Raw genomic sequence first — 19,539 nt, forward strand, 5'->3', positions numbered from 1 at the left:
TCCGTCCTAGGAGGATGTGGCATCTAGCCAGGTGAGGGGGGAACAGGTCCACAGCTGTTCACTTCAGACCCGCAAAGGCCTTCTGAATGGAAACACGACCGGAAGCCTGGAAGTTTCTGGCAGGACATTAATCTTGTAAGTCACAATAGGCGGCTGCTTTGTGCCTGGCGTCCGCAGGGGACTCCGCCCGCCCCCAGGGCACAGGGTACAAAGGGCATCCCAGCTTTAGGGACAGAGGTGGGGGGAGCCGTGACGCAGTGCAGGAAGGCAGCATGTTTTGCACCCCACCCGCTCCGGTCTTTGTGTCGGAGAGAAAGGGGGTCCCCCTGGGACTGAGCTCAGAGCTGGGAGGAGCCCCCAAAGTCATCCAGTGCAGGGAGAGAGGGCTGCTTGCCCAACCTGACAGGCCCCTGCGCTTTTGGCTGGGTGGTGAAGAATGGCCAGGGGTTTCAGTGAGAATGACTTGGTGGATTGGGCCCCTCTGAAGCCCTGTGTGTTCCACTCTGAGCACCAAAACACCTTGAGCTGGGAAAGGGCTTGTGGAGGAGAGGTCCCCACAGTGACTAGCCATGGGGGGGGGCAGCACAGGTGTGGGGAGGGTAGCTGCTCTTGCACTCCTGCCCTGTTTGGGGGCTTCCCATCAGGGCACCTGGAGGGCCACAGGATGCTGGACTCGAAGGGCCGTCTTACGTTAAATATGCATAATAGGTTTTTTAAATAATGATGATGATGATGTGGCATCAGAACTACTAGGAAGAAAACATAATCAAAGTTGTATGATGTAAGAGCTGCACAAAAGCTGTGTTTTCCAAATAAATAGAGGGAAGATCGTGTAGAAAAATAAATGCAGCAAATCACATTGTGAAAGCCAAATTTCTCCATTTCATTGGAGGAAAGAACATTTTGTGTTTCTGAACCTCATCGAATCATAGAATTGTAGAGTTAGAAGGGATCCTGAGGGTCATCTAGACCAACCCCCTGCAATGCAGGAATTTCAGCTAAAACTGGATGCATAAGAAATGAAATTCCAACAAACAGCCTTCCTTACCCCCAGAGACACGTAATTTGTGTGTTCATTTCTCTGCCATAGCCAGTGTCCACATATTCTGGTACCACAATGAGAGGTTTAATCCCTTTAGTGTCTTCCATTTCTGGCCCATGGAAGGTCTTAGGGATGGAGAGCTTTGTTTCGTCTCCAGGCAGTCTTTTGCAGACAGCTGTGGCCTCCACCACCTTTGAATTACTCCATGTTGCTTATATTCCATTGTAATTTGGCCTGTTTGGACCAGGCCTCTGATGCCTTCTGAACAGCACCTCGTTTTCTCAGCCCTCGACAAAGAACTAACATTTTTATTCTTAATAAGACTGGGCAGCTGGAGAGGCCTTGGCGTTTGCTGCTGCCCTCGAAATCACAAACCCTCTGCCATCCAGAGGCACCATCCTTGCGGCCTCTTCCAGCCAGGCAGGGCCAACCGACAACAGGAAGGGAAATGAATCATCGGTGCTTCAGGTGTGTCTGAAAAGCAAACGGGAGCATGGCCAGTGGGTGGCCCCAAATTTCAGTGGCCAGCAAAGCAACGGAACGGGAACAAACGGGCCTCTGTGTGCCTTCAGGCTGAGCTCACGGCCTGGCATCTCCCTCGAGGCCGGGGCTGCCTCCATTTCCCACCCTTTCTAGCTGATAAACCTTTGTGCATTTGGTGGCTAAATTTGGACAGCCAGGGTGGTGTATCAGACTGGGACCTGGGAGATCAGGGTTCAAATGTGCACTTGGCAATGGAGCTCATGGAGCGACCCAGAAGCCTGTCCCTGCCTCTCAGGGCTGTTATGGGGATTCCGTGGGGAGAGAGAGGGCCAGGTGTGCTACATTGAGCTCCATGGATGAAAAGGTGGCATAGGAATGGAATGAAAACATCATCATAATAACTATTAATAAATAATTTTGCATTCTTGCCATATCAAGAATTATAATAAGGTTTTAATTCAGGGTTTTGTTATCCCTGGAGGGCAGCAGACATAGCAGGAAGTCCTGTCTCTTTCCACAACAAATTTCTCCCCTAGTTTAGAGCATCAGAAGAGGCTGCTGGATCAGGCCAGGGGCCCGTCTAGTCCAGCATCCGGTTCTCACAGGGGCCAACCAGACCAATTCACATATTGCTTTGAAAATATTATATTTTATATATTGTAAAGGATCTTGGCTGCATGCGATAAACTTGTCTTAACTTGACTATTTCCTTCCCCCCAAGCCAGCGTGGCCAGAGGTTGCTGGTGATGGAGCTGTGTGGCCCCACAGCCTCCGGAAGGGGGGTACAGGTTCCCCATTGCTGCCCTGGAGTTTTCCCAGGTTGCCCCCTAAGAAGAGAACTGCTTTTCCAAAACCTGCCAGACTCTGCAGAGAACTGCTTCTCACTCTCATTTCTTTGCTGCATCAAGTCACTGGAGGATTTTAAGCAGAGGTCGCGTGTCCACCTGTCAGGGATTCTTCAGCTGTGACTCCTGCTTTGCAGCTGTGATGGACTAAGTGACCCTTGGTAGTCCCTTCCAACTCTACAATTCTGTGATTCCAAGTCCCTCTTTCCCCTCTCTAGGTCCCCCCCCCAAGCTTGAGGGCTTCCCAAGAGGTCCTCGGCTGTCCATGGCAGGAGATGCCCCTTTGGTCGGATTCAGGGCTTATTCTCAGGTTGTTTGCTCCTATGACAACCTTGCATGGTGGGCTGCTTCTGACCTCTAGAATTTGCCCCCTGCCCCCTCATTGTTGGAAAGCTTGTGAAGGTGTATCGAATAAGATCACACCTGCCAAAAGGAAAAGGTGCTTTGTTTTGCAGAACTGCTTCATGGCACACTCAGATGTGCATTTTTTTTCAAGAAAAACTGGAGGGCTTTGTGAGAGAAGCCTTTTTGCTAAACTGGTGCTCCCCAGCTGATTGGGGTGATGGAAGTTGAAAAAGGCTGCTGTGGGGGGCTGCAGCTTCTCCTCCTGTTACAACAGCCCTAAACAACACCCTGTGAAAAGGAGGGGGGATCCCAGGCTGCCCCCACCCCAGATGAGCAGAGCCCTTGGGCAAGTGGACTGGATGGGACTTGGCAGCCACCAAGTGTAATGACAGGCTGCGTAATGAGAAGTATGCAAAGCCAGCGCGGTGCCTCTCCCAGGGGAGAGCGTGTCAGACAAGGCTGCCGCCAAGTAGAAAATCACAGGGGGACGGTGGCTTTTGCAGGTCTCCCCCCGCCCCCCTCCATGTCCTGCCAGAACTTGGAGGAAAGGCTGCACAGAACTGCCTTTGCCTTGATTACACGCGGAAGAGAAGAGGCAGAAGGCTTGGCCCTTTGGCAGACACCTTCACCTTTTATTGTGACTGTCAGACATGCGGCACCAACTGTTGGAGGGCAAAATTCCTTCTCTCTCCTACCCCCCCCGGGGGGGGAGAGATTTCTAGTTTCAGCCCTGAAGTTTGTTTACAATCCTGGTGCTTAGTTACTAGACCAGAAGCATGTGCAGAGGGCCTTCCCATCACCGCTACATCACTGCAACAGGTTTCAACTTCTTAGCAAGGATTCAGACCTCATTACCATAGCAATGGTTGAAATTAAAAGCACCACCTTGGATTTACTCCAGAGTGAAGTGTTTTGAATGCTCTGAAAGTGCTTTATTAATTCATTGGAGGTTTTTAAGAAGAGGTTGGATGGCCACCTGTCAGGGATTCTTCAGTTGAGATTCCTGCATTGCAGGGGGTGGACTAGATGACCCCTTGGGGTCCCTTCTTACTATTCTGTGATTCTAATTATTTAGCCTGCTTCCTTTGCAGAAGTCTGGACCCAAAGCATCATCTAGTCCAATCCCCTGCAATGCAGGAATCACAACTATTTCTATCATTAGTAGTAGTAGTATCATTGGTCACATGTTGCCGACTGGGGAGGCTTTCTGAGCTGGGGAGGCTGCCCGGGGGTGTTTGTGACGGCGGCTGCAATACCTGGGCGTTGGCCTCTTTCAGCTCTGTGGGAGTGGGCCCTGAGCAGAGATGTGTAGAGCTGCTCACTCAGTCTCAGAGCATCCACCAGAGAACACAGGTTAGCAGCAGGTGGACTGAGAAGTAATGGTAGATCTCTGGGCAACTTGCAGGAAGGATTTAGCAGCATCAGCCTCAAAATGACTTGCTCCGGATTAGGCTGGTGAAATGAAGAGGGCTAAGCCAGAAGTTGACTCTGGTGGGAAAGGATGGTAGGATCAGTTCCTTTCTGGTCCTGAAAACAAATCCCTGGGCTCACAACCAGAGCTGGACTTTGGGCCTCAGAGGTGCCGCCCGCTGCCTCTCACACTTCATTCTAAATAGTGGTTGTGGTGCCTCCAATACTTGTGCCCAGGGCAACTGAGCTGGCCATGCTCCCCTAAATCTGCCTCTGTCAGAATGTGCTCAGAGGCAGCCTTTTCTTCCTTAGCACACAATTTGCTGTTCCAGAAATCTTTGCCTTGGTGACGGAGCAGCTCAGGGCCCCCTGAAACTTCAAATCCTCCTGCCTCTCTACATCCCGAGGAAGCTGGACTTTGGGTGGGGTTGGGCTGGTGAAAGCTGCCCTTGTTTCCTTGCCCTGCTGGCGTCTGTGCCGTAGAGCAACCACATCTGGGCGTGGGTGGGCTGGTGGCCAGCCCCACCGTCCTCCCCACAGCGCTCTTTGAAGCAGGCCCTGGTGGGGCGGCTGGCAGATGGGACAGAGCAGCAGCAGCAGCAGCAGCAGCATAGAACTCCTCCAGCCTCCCTCCTTTCCCGAGTTCCGCCCCACATCTCCTGTGTGCCTGCGAAGCACATCTGGCACATGGAAATTGTTGCCGTTTCAGCCCAGGAGGACGAGCGCCAGGCAAATCCAGCTTCTTTGCACTAGAGAGCCCAAGGTGGGTGCTATTTGGAGCACAATTACAGTTTCAGGTGGGATGGGGATTCAGAGCCAGGTCTGAAGTTAGGCTGGGGTGGTGGGGTCCTTGCCTTTGCAGGCATCTTCCAGACCCTTTCTTGGCACAGGAACACAGGAGCTGACTTTTCCTGAGTCAGACCCCTGGTGTCTACACTGACTGGTAGCAGCCCTCGGGGGTTTCAGGCAGCCAGTGGTCTTTGCCATCGCTTCCTGATCCCTTTCAGTGGCAATGCCTGGGATTGAACCCAGGCTCTTCTGCAGGCAAGGCAGATGCTGCGCCACTGAGCTATGGCCTTCGGCACGTTCAGCTTTCATTTAAAACAGCCAAAGGAACCCAACACAGCAAGTTTCTAGTCCTCTTCGTTCTGGAGGCACAAACAGGTGTTGTTTTGCCCTAATGGCTTGGTAAGAGTTAAAACTGCTCCCGCCACAGAGTTCCAAGGTGATTGACAAGCCCTTGGTGCTGGGGGGGGGGGGAGTTCACTGAAAGTTTTAAAAGTGAAATCAATTTAATTTAAGCAGATTAGTGTACCTGCAGTTGGCACTGCAGTTCCATACAGATTTACAGGCTCTCGCCCACCCCCCAGTGTACACTTTTAGTAGAAATGATTTCAAGACATTTTGGTGACTGTGGCAGAAATCCCATGGGGATTCCGTAGGGACTACAGGAACTGACCCTTTGGTTCTTTTTTGATGTATCCAAATTTTGCCATTTGGGGCATAGGCAGGAATATGTTTGTCTGGAATATGTCTTCAAAAAATGAAGACAAGGGATTCCCTGAGCTTACAGAGTCCTTCCTAGGACCACGCCCCGCCCCCAACTGCCATTATTAAATATGTGAGCACACAACATGAAAGCTTGGATGCGCTAAAGGTCTTTGGACACGGATGTGAGGATGCAGCTAGGATTTCAGCAGCTTAGCAATGGGACATAAGAAGAGGCAGAGGCCATCTTGCCCAGCCTCCTGTTCTGACAGGATTTGCCAAGGGCTCCCTGTGCTCCTGTGGTTTCCAGAGACTGTGGAGGCAGAGCAGAGCCATGGTGGCTAACAGCCCTCGATAGCCCTCTCTTCTTCTAAAGTCATCCAAGCTGGTGTCCCTCGCAGCCTCCTCCCCAGTTCAGCTCTGTGCTGCATGAAGAAGGACTTTCTTTTCTCTGTCCTGGCTGAATCCTCCAACATGCAGCTTCGTGGGATGTCCAGGAGTTGTTGGGGGGGGGGGAGCTTCTCACTCACTTTGTCTCTAAAATAAAAAGTCCCAAATGCTGCAACCTTTCTTCATAGGATCCTTTTAGTGGCCCTTTTCTGAACCCTGAAAAGCTTGAGAAATCTGCATTTGGCTGTGTAATACATATATAACTTATGGACTTTGGCTAATTTGGGGGGAAATGCACACAAGCCGCACATTTCCAGGGGGGTGGAGAACCCACAAGACTTTGGACTTAGATGCTCCACACTCTACGTACATCCGGATGTCTCGATTTATATTGACATGCCACCTTTTCTTTCTCTTATTGTTTATTGCTTGCTTGCTTTGTATATACCGTATGATATAATCTCCTGCTACTGCCCTTTTGGGTTGTTAACAATGTTAAGAAAGATTTGCAAAAATTGTGGCATGCTCCCTTCTGTTCTGTATTTTATTCCATTCCTTTTCCCTCTCCCAGACCAGGTGTGACCCTCTCTGCCCCTCGCCACAGCCCTCATGGCAAATCTGGAAGACGCGGCCCACGCCAGCCCCAGTGAGTCTGCCGAGAGTCCCAGTGAGGAGCTTTCCCCACAGAACGACTCCTTCCCACTCTCCTCACTGGCCAACCTGTTTGAGAATGAGGAGGGAGCCCCCTCGGCCGAGGCTGCGCGAAGCCCCCCAGGAGCCGGGGATGGAAAGCAGAACCTCCGGATGAAATTCCACGGGGCTTTCCGCAAGGGTGTTCCAAACCCCATGGACCTGCTGGAGTCCACCATCTATGAGTCTTCGGTCGTGCCAGGACCCAAGAAAGCCCCCATGGACTCCCTCTTTGACTACGGCACTTACCGCCATCACCCGAGTGACAACAAGCGGAGGCGCAAGAAGGCCCTGGAGTGAGTATGGCGGCCGGTCCGGCTGCATTGTGGCGTCTTCTTGGGCTGCGAAGGGGCTGGGAGCTGAACTCCCTTGGCTGGTGCTGGGTCGGGGCAAGCCGTTCAGCCTCAGAATATAGAATGTAGGGTGCAGCACTGCAGGGGTGGAAGGGAGCCGAAGGGCCATCTAGTCCAGGACTCCTGCAATACAGGGGTCACAGCTAAAGAGTCCGTGACCGGTGGACAGCCAAGCTCTGCTTAGAAACCTCCAAGGAAGGAGTCTCCACAGCCTCCTGAGGGAGCCCATTCCATTGTCAAACGGCTCTTACTGTCAGAATGTTCTGCATAATGTTTAGCTTTAGTTCTTCCTAATATTTAGTCAGAATCTCCTTTCATCTGCAGAATATATCCCAAAGTACATTTTTTTAAAACCCAGAAAAGGGGAGCAGTCAGAAAAAAGCGGGTCTCAGGGCGAGTTAAAAAGAGGGTCTGTAGGGAAGGAGCTGGGCTGACCTGAGTCCTTTACAGCTTTAAACACGAACACCTTGATTTGGGCCCAGAAACAAACTGGGGTTGTACAAAATCTAAAGGGAACCCCGGCCAGTAATCTGGCTGCTGAGCCACAACTATATGCTGCCCCTGGGAGCTTACACTGAAGGGTGGCTCTTAAATTATTATTATTGTTCTTCTATTCTTATTAAATTTTTATACCCCCCTCCTTCTGAAGATCACAGGCTGGTTCACAACATAAAAATACAAACAGAGTATCTGTAATGTCTGAAAAGTCTGTCCTGGGTATGAGATGCATAATTTCTAAGGAAGATCCCTGGAGTTCTGTGTTTCCGTCTGGACCTTCCCACTTTTTGCGGTTAATTTCCTAAACAAGTTGAAAATTGGGGGTGGGAGGAAGGGAGTGAGGAACGACCGCTAACACAGTTTTGAAACACCATTAGAAAACAAGCATTTTGCAGGATTCACCACGAAAGGGCATTTTTGCAAGACCGTTTCTCCAAATGAATGTCTTGGGTGGTGGGATACATTCCCATGAGGGGCCATTTATCACCTAAGCAAACAATTGGCAGAGTGTATTGCAAAAGGCAGTGTGTGCACTGACTTGGCAGGACATCAAATTCAGGATGAAAAAGGGTGTTTCGTTCCCCTCTCCTTCAAATTCTGACACTAAAAATGTACCCTGTTGGTACATTTTTGTAACAGAGGAAAAAAAGCAAGAGGGAGAATTGGTTTTAGGAAGCGATACTGGAGCCCAGAAGAGCTGGTCCCTGTAATTGGTGATGTGATGATAAAGAGAGGATCCTTGAGCATGTGAAGAATGCCTCTCTCTCTCTCTCTCTCTCTCTCTCTCTCTCTCTCTCTCTCACCTCACCTGGATTGGATAGCCCAACTTGAGCCCTCCCTGTTGAAACCCAGCAAGGGCTCCTTCCCCTCCCCAGCTAGGGAGAGCATCTTGTTCCCACATGGTTCTTTGGGGCAGGTGTGGCAGGAGTGGCGCCTGGTCAAAGAGTCCTCTGTCGAGCCCTCCTGCCTTGGCTGTGGATGGGCCTGGGGGGCGGGGGAGAGGCAGGGTTGCACCAGCTAGATGAAAGGGCTGCTTGAGGAAGAGGGGCACGCGGGTGCCAAGAACCCCACAAGGTGCCAGGAGGCCTGGGGTGGGCACACTGCACCTCTCTCTCTCTCTCTGAGGCCCAGCCCCATCCCTCCTCCAGGCTGCTTTGGAGACAGAAGATGGATGAGGTGGAGAAAGGGGGCATTCATTGTGGGAGGCGATAGATACACCTTTTGCTCCTCTGTGCCAAGAAACTCCAAGGGTTCCTGTGCTTGCCCAGGTTTGGTTTCCTGGGAATGAAGGCCGATGGAGAGACGGGGGTGTTTTATTTGCACCTCTATACAACCTTAACAGAGGAAGGAGGGTCTCAAGAGCATCAAGACCCCAGCAGATCTTGCCTCTCCTTCAGGGTTTCAGGGAAGCCCCAAGGCACAGCTTTGGGGTCTAGCACAGAGTACGTCCAGCCTCTGTGTCTCCAGCTTCAAGCATCAGCCAAAAACTCTCTCACACAAACTCCTTGGCCTGCTATTCCCCATCCTAGGATGAGGAGGCATCCATCTCAGTGAGGTGGGGAAAAGGCCTGCCCATTTGTCTCTAGGGCAACCCCTTCAAATATGTAAATGACGATACTATCCTGACCAGCCAAGGCCATTACCTTGCAACAAAAATTGTGTGGCTGATTTAGAGGCTTGTTCTGCTAGACTGTAAACCTTACTGGATACAGAATCATGGATTTGGAAGGAACCTACAGGTATCATCCAGACTGACCCTCCCAATCTATAACTACAGGGTGTATAGAAACAAACACAGAGGCCAGAGATCAGTCCCAAAACCTATTTGCAAGGCCTGGAATATGGGTTACAGTGCCCTTTTGCAGCCCCAAACAACCAAAGCTGCCCCTCCCACATCTAGGACTGGAAGCTGAGGCGTCAACTCTGCAGGGTGTGATAAATCCTGGCAACTTTGTAGTGGACTTCAGTTCCTCCAGGCGGCTCTGTTGCCTGCCACCTCTGAGGCTTGTTTGGCCCAGAGCACACGGAGATTTGCTCACCAGCTTGCTCCATCCCCAGGAAGAAACCCCCCAGCACCAAGGGGCCTGCCCCCCACCCGCCCCCCATCCTCAAGGTGTTCAACCGGCCCATCCTCTTCGACATCGTCTCCCGGGGCTCCACCGCTGACCTGGACGGGCTCCTGCCCTTCCTGCTGACCCACAAGAAGCGCCTGACAGACGAGGAGTTTCGAGGTGAGGGGGGCGAGAGGCAGGGGCACCCATGGGTGAAGGAGGGTGTTGAGCAGCCAGTGGCTGAGGTGTGCTGCCAGGGGAGCTGGGTGCTCCCTGGGCAGGGGACCTGGAGCTGGCATGAATTCTGCAAATGCAGACTTACTTCTTTAGCCTGACGAGGGCTGAATCGACACTGACCTGTTTAATGTTATTAGCACAAAATTAGATATATCATTCTAAAATGTCACAGGGCATACGGGTAAATTAAAAGCATTTCATTAAAAGCATTTAATTCATACACACTTTTCCCACTGTCTGTTCTTGGTTCCTCTGCAGCGCCCTCTGGTGTCTCATTTTAATAATGCATTATGAATGTTACAAGCAGAATGTAATGTGTCCATCTGTGATACGAAAACCAATCCTTAACCCTTCCTTAACATGATAAACCATGAGCGTAGGTCAGCCCCAGGCAAGGGAAGGGAAAGGGGGGCAGCAGGGTATCCCTGTCCTTGAGGTACACGTGGCAGGATTGTTTATTTTATTGCATTTCATAGAATCCCAGGATTGTAGTGTTGAAAGGCACCCAAAGGGTCCCTTGTGGAATTGCCCGCAAGGCAGGGACTTGTACCCCCCTGCTTTCTCCACGGAGCTCAGGGTGGCGTGTGTGCGGTGTGTCTGGGCGAGAGGCAGTGACTGGCCCCCAAGGCCACCCAGGGAGCTTCATGGCCAAGCGGAGGTTTTGAACCCGGGTCTCCTGGGTCTTCGACTGACATGACGGCACACTGGCTCTTTCCCACCCACTGGATGCTGGGAGTCTTGCTCAGTTCTCCTCCTCTGCTTGAGATGGGCAGGAGCTTTTCCAGAGCATGGCCGGCGTTTCAAATATCAATTGTGGGTTGTGTTGTGGAGGCTCCTTGTGCTTTTGTCTCTGTAGCCCAACAGGTTGGCCAGGGTTTTGTTTTGTTTTTTTAATTGTTTCAAAATCTGCTTGGCCACAGACTACAGTGGGGCAGAAGACGTCTGTGTCTGTGCCTGCCTTTAGAAGCGAAGACACTTCCCCTGTTTATGCAGGTTTTTCGTTTTGTTTTAAAAGACCTTTCTCCAGCAGCGGGGGGGGGGGGGGGAGAGAAAGAGACCCAGCCTCCTGGATCATGGCTCCTAGCCCCCTGGCAGTCCGAGGCAGTGGACGCTATGAGCGCCACTTGCAGAAGGCGCAGGAGGGCAGAGATGCTGCTGCTGCTTGGGGGCTTCCCATTGGGGGCATCCTGGTGGCCACTGTGCAAACAGGACGAGATGGGCCCCCACTGGCCGCACCAGCCAGGGCTTCCATTCTGTTCTTAGAGCATTCCAATGAGATTTCCTCAGGTGGATCAGAATTCTTAAAAAGCAAAACAATTGACAAATACCTTGTTGTGCTGTTCAATCCCTTGCTCTCATTCAGCTCACTTCACAGCCACAGTCCGTCTTGAGCCCAAGATTCTGTCCAGCTTTAGGTTTCTCTCTTTAAATATAAGCTGTAGAAAGCAGCTTTAAAACACAAAAATATGGCTCAGAATGCACTTAATTGCTTGTGCCCAGCAATATTGATGATGTGCAGCCAGGGCACTGGAACATCATGCTTTGCACATGCTCAGTGCATAGGGGAGCATGCAGAAGAGAGGGGGAATGGACCTCAGTTTGTCAGCATAGGGTGATGCAAATGCACATATAGAACCATAGAATTGTAGAGCTGGAATTGTAGAGTCCGACCCTCTGCAATGCAGAAATCACAGCTAAAGAATCCCTGATGGATAGCTATCCCACCTCTGTTTGAAAACTTCCTAGGGAAACCATTCCATTGTCAAATGGCTCTTACTGCTAGAAAGCGACTGGAGAGTGTCTACAGTTCCTGATGAGGGTTGGAGAGACCTGGGTTCAAAACCCCCACTCACTCAAAGGTTGCAAGGTGAACTTGGGCCAGCCACTGTCTCTCAGACTACCTCACAGGTCTGCTGTGAAGTTAAAAATAGAAGGTGGGAGGTAACAACATACACTGCCCTGAGCTCCTTGGTGAAACGTTGAGAGGTGAACATTGTAAAGTAGTAATTGCTGAGCTCCTTGTCTGTGATGCCACATCCTGTTCTGTCCATCCCTCCCTGCTCCCACCCCAGAACCCTCCACTGGCAAGACCTGCCTCCCAAAGGCCCTGCTGAACCTCAACAATGGCAAGAACGACACCATCCCATTCCTGCTGGACATCGCGGAGAAGACAGGCAGCACGCGGGAGTTCATCAACTCGCCCTTCCGGGATGTCTACTACCGAGGTGGGAGGGGGACTCTGGCAGGAGCAGTTGGGGGGGGAAGGCAGCTGCTCCAAGGTGGGCACTGGGGACTGTGCCTGGCGACTGCGGTGAGCTTGGCCTCAATCCCACCTTGAAATGATTGTCCAAGGGGCCTCAGTCCCATGCTTGAGTCCTGGTCAAGCCAGTTCTCTACAGGCTCCTTTTCCCCATCTTTGGTTCTGCTATCCAAGGAGAGTGAGAAAGAGCTGAACGCCCAGCCCTGAGATTCCGCCAGGCACTTCTTTCTGGGCTTCTCAGTCCTGAGGGCCAGAAACTTGTTTGTTTGTTTTTAAATGAACACCATTATTATTACAGTGGTATCTCGGGTTACAGACGCTTCAGGTTACAGACGCTTCAGGTTACAGACTCCGGTAACCCAGAAATAGTACCTCGGGTTAAGAACTTTGCTTCAGGATAAGAACAAAAATCGGGCTCCGGCTGTGCGGAAGCAGCGGGAAGACCCATTGGCTAAAGTGGTGCTTCAAGTTAAGAACAGTTTCAGGTTAAGAACGGCCCTCCAGAACGAATAAAGTACTTAACCTGAGGTACCACTGTATTTATTAAATTTGTCAATCACTTTTCTTGCCACAGAAACTCAAACCGACTTATAATATTTTAAGCAAAAAACAAGCACATATATACATTAAAGCCAGCATCAAAAAACAAACTCCAGTCTACGCTAAAACATCCCACCCACGCAGGAAGGCCTGATGAAAGAGGAATGCCTTGGCCTGGCACTTAAAGATTTGTAATGATGGTGCCAGGCAAGCCTCCCCAGGGAGAGCATTCTGCAAGGAGGGAGCAACCACTGAAAAGACCCCGTTCTTGTCTTGCCACACGGAGCAGGGCCGCAGGTGATGAGCACAGGCTCTGGGCTGGTTTGCATGAGCTGAGCTGGTCCTTGAGGTACTGGGGTACTGAGCCATATAAACAAAGGCAGGGGGGGGGTCACACCTCATGCTCCACCCACTTTCCCCTCTGGCCACACCTACCGCTGGCAGGCGAGATTCCAAGTGAGCTGAATTGAACAGGCGGTGGCACTCGGGTCTGATTTGTGGCAGAATCGCAAGGAAACATGTTAGAGGGGCCACAGGCTTGGCAGCGACTAGATGGGAGATTGGCTGGCAAGCCTAGTGGTGAAGCCTAGTGGCTTATGCCTGAATGGTGGTTCGGGTTGTGTGTCCCCTCCAGGCCAGACTGCACTGCACATTGCGATTGAGCGGCGCTGCAAGCACTACGTGGAGCTGCTGGTGGAGAAGGGGGCAGACGTCCACGCACAAGCCCGGGGGCGCTTCTTCCAACCCAAGGATGAGGGCGGCTACTTCTACTTCGGTGAGGGAGGCCTCGAGATCCCTCCGTGGGGTCTGTCCTGATTCTCTGCTGCTGCTGCTCATGAATGTTGTTCTTTTTGCGAAAGCATATAAAAGAGGAGCTTGCAATCTGATTTTTTTTCCAGCAGAGAACACAACAGAGGTGGAGAGAAAGGCATGGCAGAATGAGGAGAACAAACCACACCTACAGATGTTGTAGGTCGGGTTAACTGGAGATGGAGGTCCATTTAGGTGCCTGGAGACAGGAGATCTGGAGGCAGACAGGGGCACCGAGGAGGACAAGTTTTGCCAGGGGCACATTTGGATTTTAAGCAAGTGCCATTGGATCCGTCAACTAGGGAACTCCCTGCCATCGGAGTCGGTGATGGCCACCAACTTGGATGGCTGTGAAAGGGGATTAGACACATTCTTGGAGGAGGTGATGGCTCTTGATGGCTCCTAGCCCCAGTGGCTCTGCTCTGCCTCTGCTCTGGAGCCAGCGCCAGCCATGCTTCTCCACAGCAGTGGGCAGGGGGCTCTTGTCCTCGGGTCCAGAAGAGGCATCTGGTCGGCCACTGTGAGGACAGGTGCTGGCCCAGATGAGCCTCCTTTGACTGGTCCAGCAGACTCTGCTGATGCTCTTGTGTTTAGGAGAGGGAAGATCACCCTCTCACCACCAAGGGAGCAAAGGGAATGATTTCAGAATCATAGAATCATAGAGTTGGAAAAGACCACAAGGGCCATCGAGTCCAACCCCCTGCCAAGCAGGAAACACCATCAGAGCACTCCTGACATATGGTTGTCAAGCCTCTGCTTAAAGACCTCCAAAGTAGGAGACTCCACCACACTCCTTGGCAGCAAATTCCACTGTCAAACAGCTCTTACTGTCAGGAAGTTCTTCCTAATGTTTAGGTGGAATCTTCTTTCTTGTAGTTTGGCTCCATTGCTCCGTGTCCGCTTCTCTGGAGCAGCAGAAAACAACCTTTCTCCTCTATATGACATCCTTTTATATATTTGAACATGGCTATCATATCACCCCTTAACCTCCTCTTCTCCAGGCTAAACATGCCCAGCTCCCTTAGCCGTTCCTCATAAGGCATCGTTTCCAGGCCTTTGACCATTTTGGTTGCCCTCCTCTTGAACTGTGGTGCCCAGAACTGGACACAGTACTCCAGGTGAGGTCTGACCAGAGCAGAATACAGTGGCACTATTACTTCCCTTGATCTAGATGCTATACTCCTATTGATGCAGCCCAGAATTGCATTGGCTTTTTTAGCTGCCGCGTCACACTGTTGGCTCATGTCAAGTTTGTGGTCAACCAAGACTCCTAGATCCTTTTCACATGTACTGCTCTCAAGCCAGGTGTCACCCATCTTGTATTTGTGCCTCTCATTTTTTTTGCCCAAGTGCAATACTTTACATTTCTCCCTGTTAAAATTCATCTTGTTTGTTTTTGCCCAGTTCTCTAATCCAGTGTTTTCCAACCACTGTTCCGCGGCACACTAGTGTGCCGCGAGATGTTGCCTGGTGTGCCGCGGGAAAAATTAAAAAATTTGAAAGATTTTTTTTTAAAGTCAAATTTTCGATTGGGGCGCCGTCACTAGATGACCCCTGGGGTTCCCTCCCTCCCTCCCGCTCTGCGCCTCCCTCCTCCTCCTCCTCCTCCTCCTCCAGGGAGGCCCTTCCTGGCTCTCGGCCAAGGCTTGGCGGCTGCCACTCACTCACTCGCTTGCCCACCCGTCCCTCCATCCCTGCACCCGGCCTCTCCCCCTCCGTCCCCGGCGCGGGGGCTGCCGGGATCCGTAGTCCCCTCGCCCTTGGGCTCCGCGCCCGCGCGGGGTGCGCGAACTATGTTTCCCAGCGTGGCCTGGTGGGCCGGGCGTTTTGTTTGAAGCGCTCTTCTCCCGGCCATGGAATGAGCGCAGCGGCGGCGGCCGGGGCTCTTCCGCGCAGACCCCGCGCAGCCTGCCTGCGCCCCCGCGGAGATCGGGCGGCAGGATGGAGCCCGGGGATCCCCGCGGAGGTGGAGCGGCGGAGGCGGAGGCTGCCCCCCAGGTAGGGCTGCGTCGGGGGGGGTTTATTTTTGCAATGCTGCATCCGCGCCGGAGGGGACGCATCGGACCGCGGGGAGACCCCTTGGCGGGCGTGCAAGGCAATGCATGCGTGCAGGCGTTGCATGGAGTGCAGTGCAATGCAATGGCAACGCGGCGCCCTGCATGCATGCATGCAACTTCCACCGGCGCTCCGGACTTGGCAGGTGAGGGGGGTCCCCAGTGGGCGGCAGAGAGAGCCGGGAGGGCGAAGGGGAGCCGGGGGGGAGCAGCGCTGCTCCCCGAGCCGAGCCCGGGGGGAAACTTCGGCGTCGTTGCGCCAGGTGTTGGAAGCGGAGGCTGGCGGGGGCCCCTCACCTGCAAAACCTGGTCGCCTCTCATATATTTCGTGCATTGCATTCATCGCCCGCTTTCTCCTCCAAGGAGCTCCCGGGGGCGCGCGTGGTTCTCCCCGTGTTATCCTCGCAACAACAGCCCTGCGAGGTGGGTCAGGCGAGTGGCCCAAGGGAGCACCCAGGGATTGTCCTGGCCAGGTGGGGTGATTTGAACCCTGCTCTCTGCCCGGTCTTCGTCCTCATTTAGCCCCCACATGTGCATGACTGTGCATGGCTGAGGTTGGCTATGGTGTGAGTCTGTGCTGTTAATTAATGGGGTTCTGCCTTCGGAGAAGATGAGCCAGCCCTCAAGGAGGTGATTATGTAATTTGCTAGCAATTCATGTCCCTCCCGGCGTGACGCTGCGCGCTGATGTCACGGGGCTGTAATGGTGGTGTGCCTCGAGATTTTTTTCATGAAACAAGTGTGCCTTTGCCCAAAAAAGGTTGGGAAACACTGCTCTAATCTGTCAAGGTCGTTTTGAAGTGTGATCCTGTCCTCTGGGGTGTTAGCCACCCCTCCCAGTTTGGTGTCATCTGCAAATTTGATCAGGATGCCCTTGAGTCCATCATCCAAGTCGTTGATAAAGATGTTGAATAAGACCGGGCCCAAGACAGAACCCTGTGGCACCCCACTAGTCACTCTTCTCCAGGATGAAGAGGAACCATTGATGAGCACCCTTTGGGTTCGGTCAGTCAGCCAGTTACAAATCCACTGAGTGGTAGCATAGTCAAGACCACATTTTACCAGCTTCTTTACAAGAATATCATGGGGCACCTTGTCAAATGCCTTACTAAAATCAAGGTAGGCTATATCCACTGAGTTCCCTTCATCTACCAGGCTTGTAATTCTGTCAAAAAACGAGATCAGGTTAGTCTGACATGACTTATTTTTCAGAAATCCATGCTGACTATTGGTGATCACAGCATTCCTTTCTAGGTGCTCACAGACTGTTTTCTTAATGATCTGCTCCAGAATCTTCCCTGGTATTGATGTCAGACTGACTGGGCGGTAATTATTTGGGTCCTCTCTTTTCCCCTTTTTGAAAATAGGGACAACATTTGCCCTCCTCCAGTCTGCCGGGACTTCGCCTGTTCTCCAGGAATTCTCAAAGATGACTGCCAGTGGTTCTGAGATCACATCTGCCAGTTCTTTTAATACTCTTGGATGCAGTTCATCTGGCCCTGGAGACTTGAATACATCTAAACTAGCCAAGTATTCTTGTACTATCTCCTTAGTTATTCTGGGCTGTGTTTCCTTTGCTGAATCATTTGCTCCAAATTCTTCAGGTCGGGCATTGTTTTCTTTATCGGAGAAGACTGAGGCAAAGAAGGCATTGAGGAGTTCAGCCCTTTCTGTGTCCCCTGTTTGCATTTCACCATCTTCTCCTCTGTGTGACCCCACTGTTTCTTTGTTCTTCCTTTTGCTACGAACATACCCATAAAAGCCTTTTTTGTTGCTTTTAACCTCTCTAGCAAGCCTCAGTTCATTCTGTGCTTTAGCTTTTCTGACTTTGTGTCTACACGTACTGGCTATTTGTTTGAATTCCTCTTTGGTTGTTTCCCCCCTTTTCCATTTTTTGTACACATCCTTTTTTAATCTTAATTCAGTTAAAAGTTCTTTAGATAGCCACCCTGGCTTCTTTAGGCACCTTCCATGTTTCCGTCTCATTGGTATTGCCTGACGTTGTGCTTTTACTATCTCCCTCTTAACAAACTCCCAGCCATCATGAACTCCCTTTCCTTTTAGTATTGCTGTCCATGGGATCTCGCCCAGCACTTCCCTAAGTTTTATGAAGTCGGCTTTCTTAAAGTCAAGAAATTGAGTCCTAGTATGCTTGGCTGCTCCTTTCCGCTGTATAGTAAACTTCAGAAGAGCATGATCACTCGCGCCTAATGATCCTTCCACATCTACCCCACTAACCAGGTCATCAACATTGGTTAGGACCAGATCTAAAATGGCTGTTCCTCTTGTTGCTTCTCCCACTTTCTGGACAATGAAGTTGTCTGCAAGGCCAGTGAGGAATCTGTTTGACCTTATGCTCTTGGCTGAGTTTGACGTCCAACAAATATCTGGGTAATTGAAGTCCCCCATTACTACTATCTCCCTTCCTTTTGCATGCTTGGCCATCTGTTCCAGGAAGGCATCATCTATGTCCTCCGTTTGGCTTGGGGATCTATAGTAAACTCCCACAATGAGGTCTCTGTTATTCTTCTCTCCCTTAATTTTGACCCAAATGCTCTCACTTTGGCTTTGAGGTTCTAAATCTTGGATCTCTTCACAGGTATACACATCCCTGACATATAACGCCACTCCTCCTCCTTTCTTGTCTGGTCTGTTTCTCTGAAATAGATTGTATCCCCCCATTATTACATTCCAATCGTGGGACTTATCCCACCAGGTTTCAGTGATGCCTATTATGTCATATTTAGTTTGCTGTACCAAGAGCTCAAGCTCATCTTGTTTATTTCCCATGCTTTGCGCATTAGTGTACAGACATTGAAGTCCATTAATCATAGAATCATAGAATCATAGAATCATAGAGTTGGAAGAGACCACAAGGGCCATCGAGTCCAACCCCCTGCCAAGCAGGAAACACCATCAGAGCACTCCTGACATATGGTTGTCAAGCCTCTGCTTAAAGACCTCCAAAGTAGGAGACTCCACCACACTCCTTGGCAGCAAATTCCACTGTCGAACAGCTCTTACTGTCAGGAAGTTCTTCCTAATGTTTAGGTGGAATCTTCTTTCTTGTAGTTTGGATCCATTGCTCCGTGTACGCTTGTCTGGAGCAGCAGAAAACAACCTTTCTCCCTCCTCTATGTGACATCCTTTTATATATTTGAACATGGCTATCATATCACCCCTTAACCTCCTCTTCTCCAGGCTATACATGCCCAGCTCCCTTAGCCGTTCCTCATAAGGCATCGTTTCCAGGCCTTTGACCATTTTGGTTGCCCTCCTCTGGACACGTTCCAGTTTGTCAGTGTCCTTCTTGAATTGTGGTGCCCAGAACTGGACACAGTACTCCAGGTGAGGTCTGACCAGAGCAGAATACAGTGGCACTATTACTTCCCTTGATCTAGATGCTATGCTCCTATTGATGCAGCCCAGAATTGCATTGGCTTTTTTAGCTGCTGCGTCACACTGTTGGCTCATGTCAAGTTTGTGGTCAATCAAGACTCCTAGATCCTTTTCACATGTACTGCTCTCAAGCCAGGTGTCACCCATCTTGTATTTGTGCCTCTCATTTTTTTTGCCCAAGTGCAATACTTTACATTTCTCCCTGTTAAAATTCATCTTGTTTGCTTTTGCCCAGTTCTCTAATCTGTCAAGGTCATTTTGAAGTGTGATCCTGTCCTCTGGGGTGTTAGCCACCCCTCCCAATTTGGTGTCATCTGCAAATTTGATCAGGATGCCCTTGAGTCCATCATCCAAGTCGTTGATAAAGATGTTGAATAAGACCGGGCCCAAGACAGAACCCTGTGGCACCCCACTAGTCACTCTTCTCCAGGATGAAGAGGAACCATTGATGAGCACCCTTTGGGTTCGGTCAGTCAGCCAGTTACAAATCCACTGAGTGGTAGCATAGTCAAGACCGCATTTTACCAGCTTCTTTACAAGAATATCATGGGGCACCTTGTCAAATGCCTTGCTGAAATCAAGGTAGGCTACATCCACTGCGTTCCCTTCATCTACCAGGCTTGTAATTCTGTCAAAAAACGAGAT

At 51.1% G+C, this 19,539-nt stretch overlaps 2 protein-coding genes across 7 annotated transcripts in view; one reads left to right on the forward strand and one right to left on the reverse strand.

Moving 5' to 3' along the window:
- Positions 1-19,539, forward strand: part of TRPV4 (transient receptor potential cation channel subfamily V member 4) — a 54,581-nt gene that overhangs the window by 15,364 nt on the left and 19,678 nt on the right. For 4 of the 5 annotated variants that reach the window (XR_014518423.1, XM_083470927.1, XM_083470928.1 and 1 more), the window contains 4 exons: positions 6,575-6,989; positions 9,603-9,775; positions 11,905-12,057; positions 13,267-13,407. Coding sequence is in view for 4 of the 5 variants with exons in the window: in XM_083470927.1 (XP_083327053.1) it covers positions 6,613-6,989; positions 9,603-9,775; positions 11,905-12,057; positions 13,267-13,407 (844 nt within the window). In the remaining variant the exon portion in view is untranslated. Of the gene's footprint in view, positions 1-4,596; positions 4,889-6,574; positions 6,990-9,602; positions 9,776-11,904; positions 12,058-13,266; positions 13,408-19,539 lie in introns of those variants that run through there. The other variant, XM_083470929.1, reaches the window with a different exon arrangement.
- The window catches only part of LOC310691266 (uncharacterized protein), a 96,371-nt gene that overhangs the window by 3,000 nt on the left and 73,832 nt on the right, over positions 1-19,539 (reverse strand). The window lies entirely within an intron of this gene.

This window comes from Podarcis liolepis (genome assembly GCF_965112155.1).
Source record: "Podarcis liolepis genome assembly, chromosome: 13".
Taxonomy (NCBI): Eukaryota; Metazoa; Chordata; class Lepidosauria; order Squamata; family Lacertidae; genus Podarcis; species Podarcis liolepis.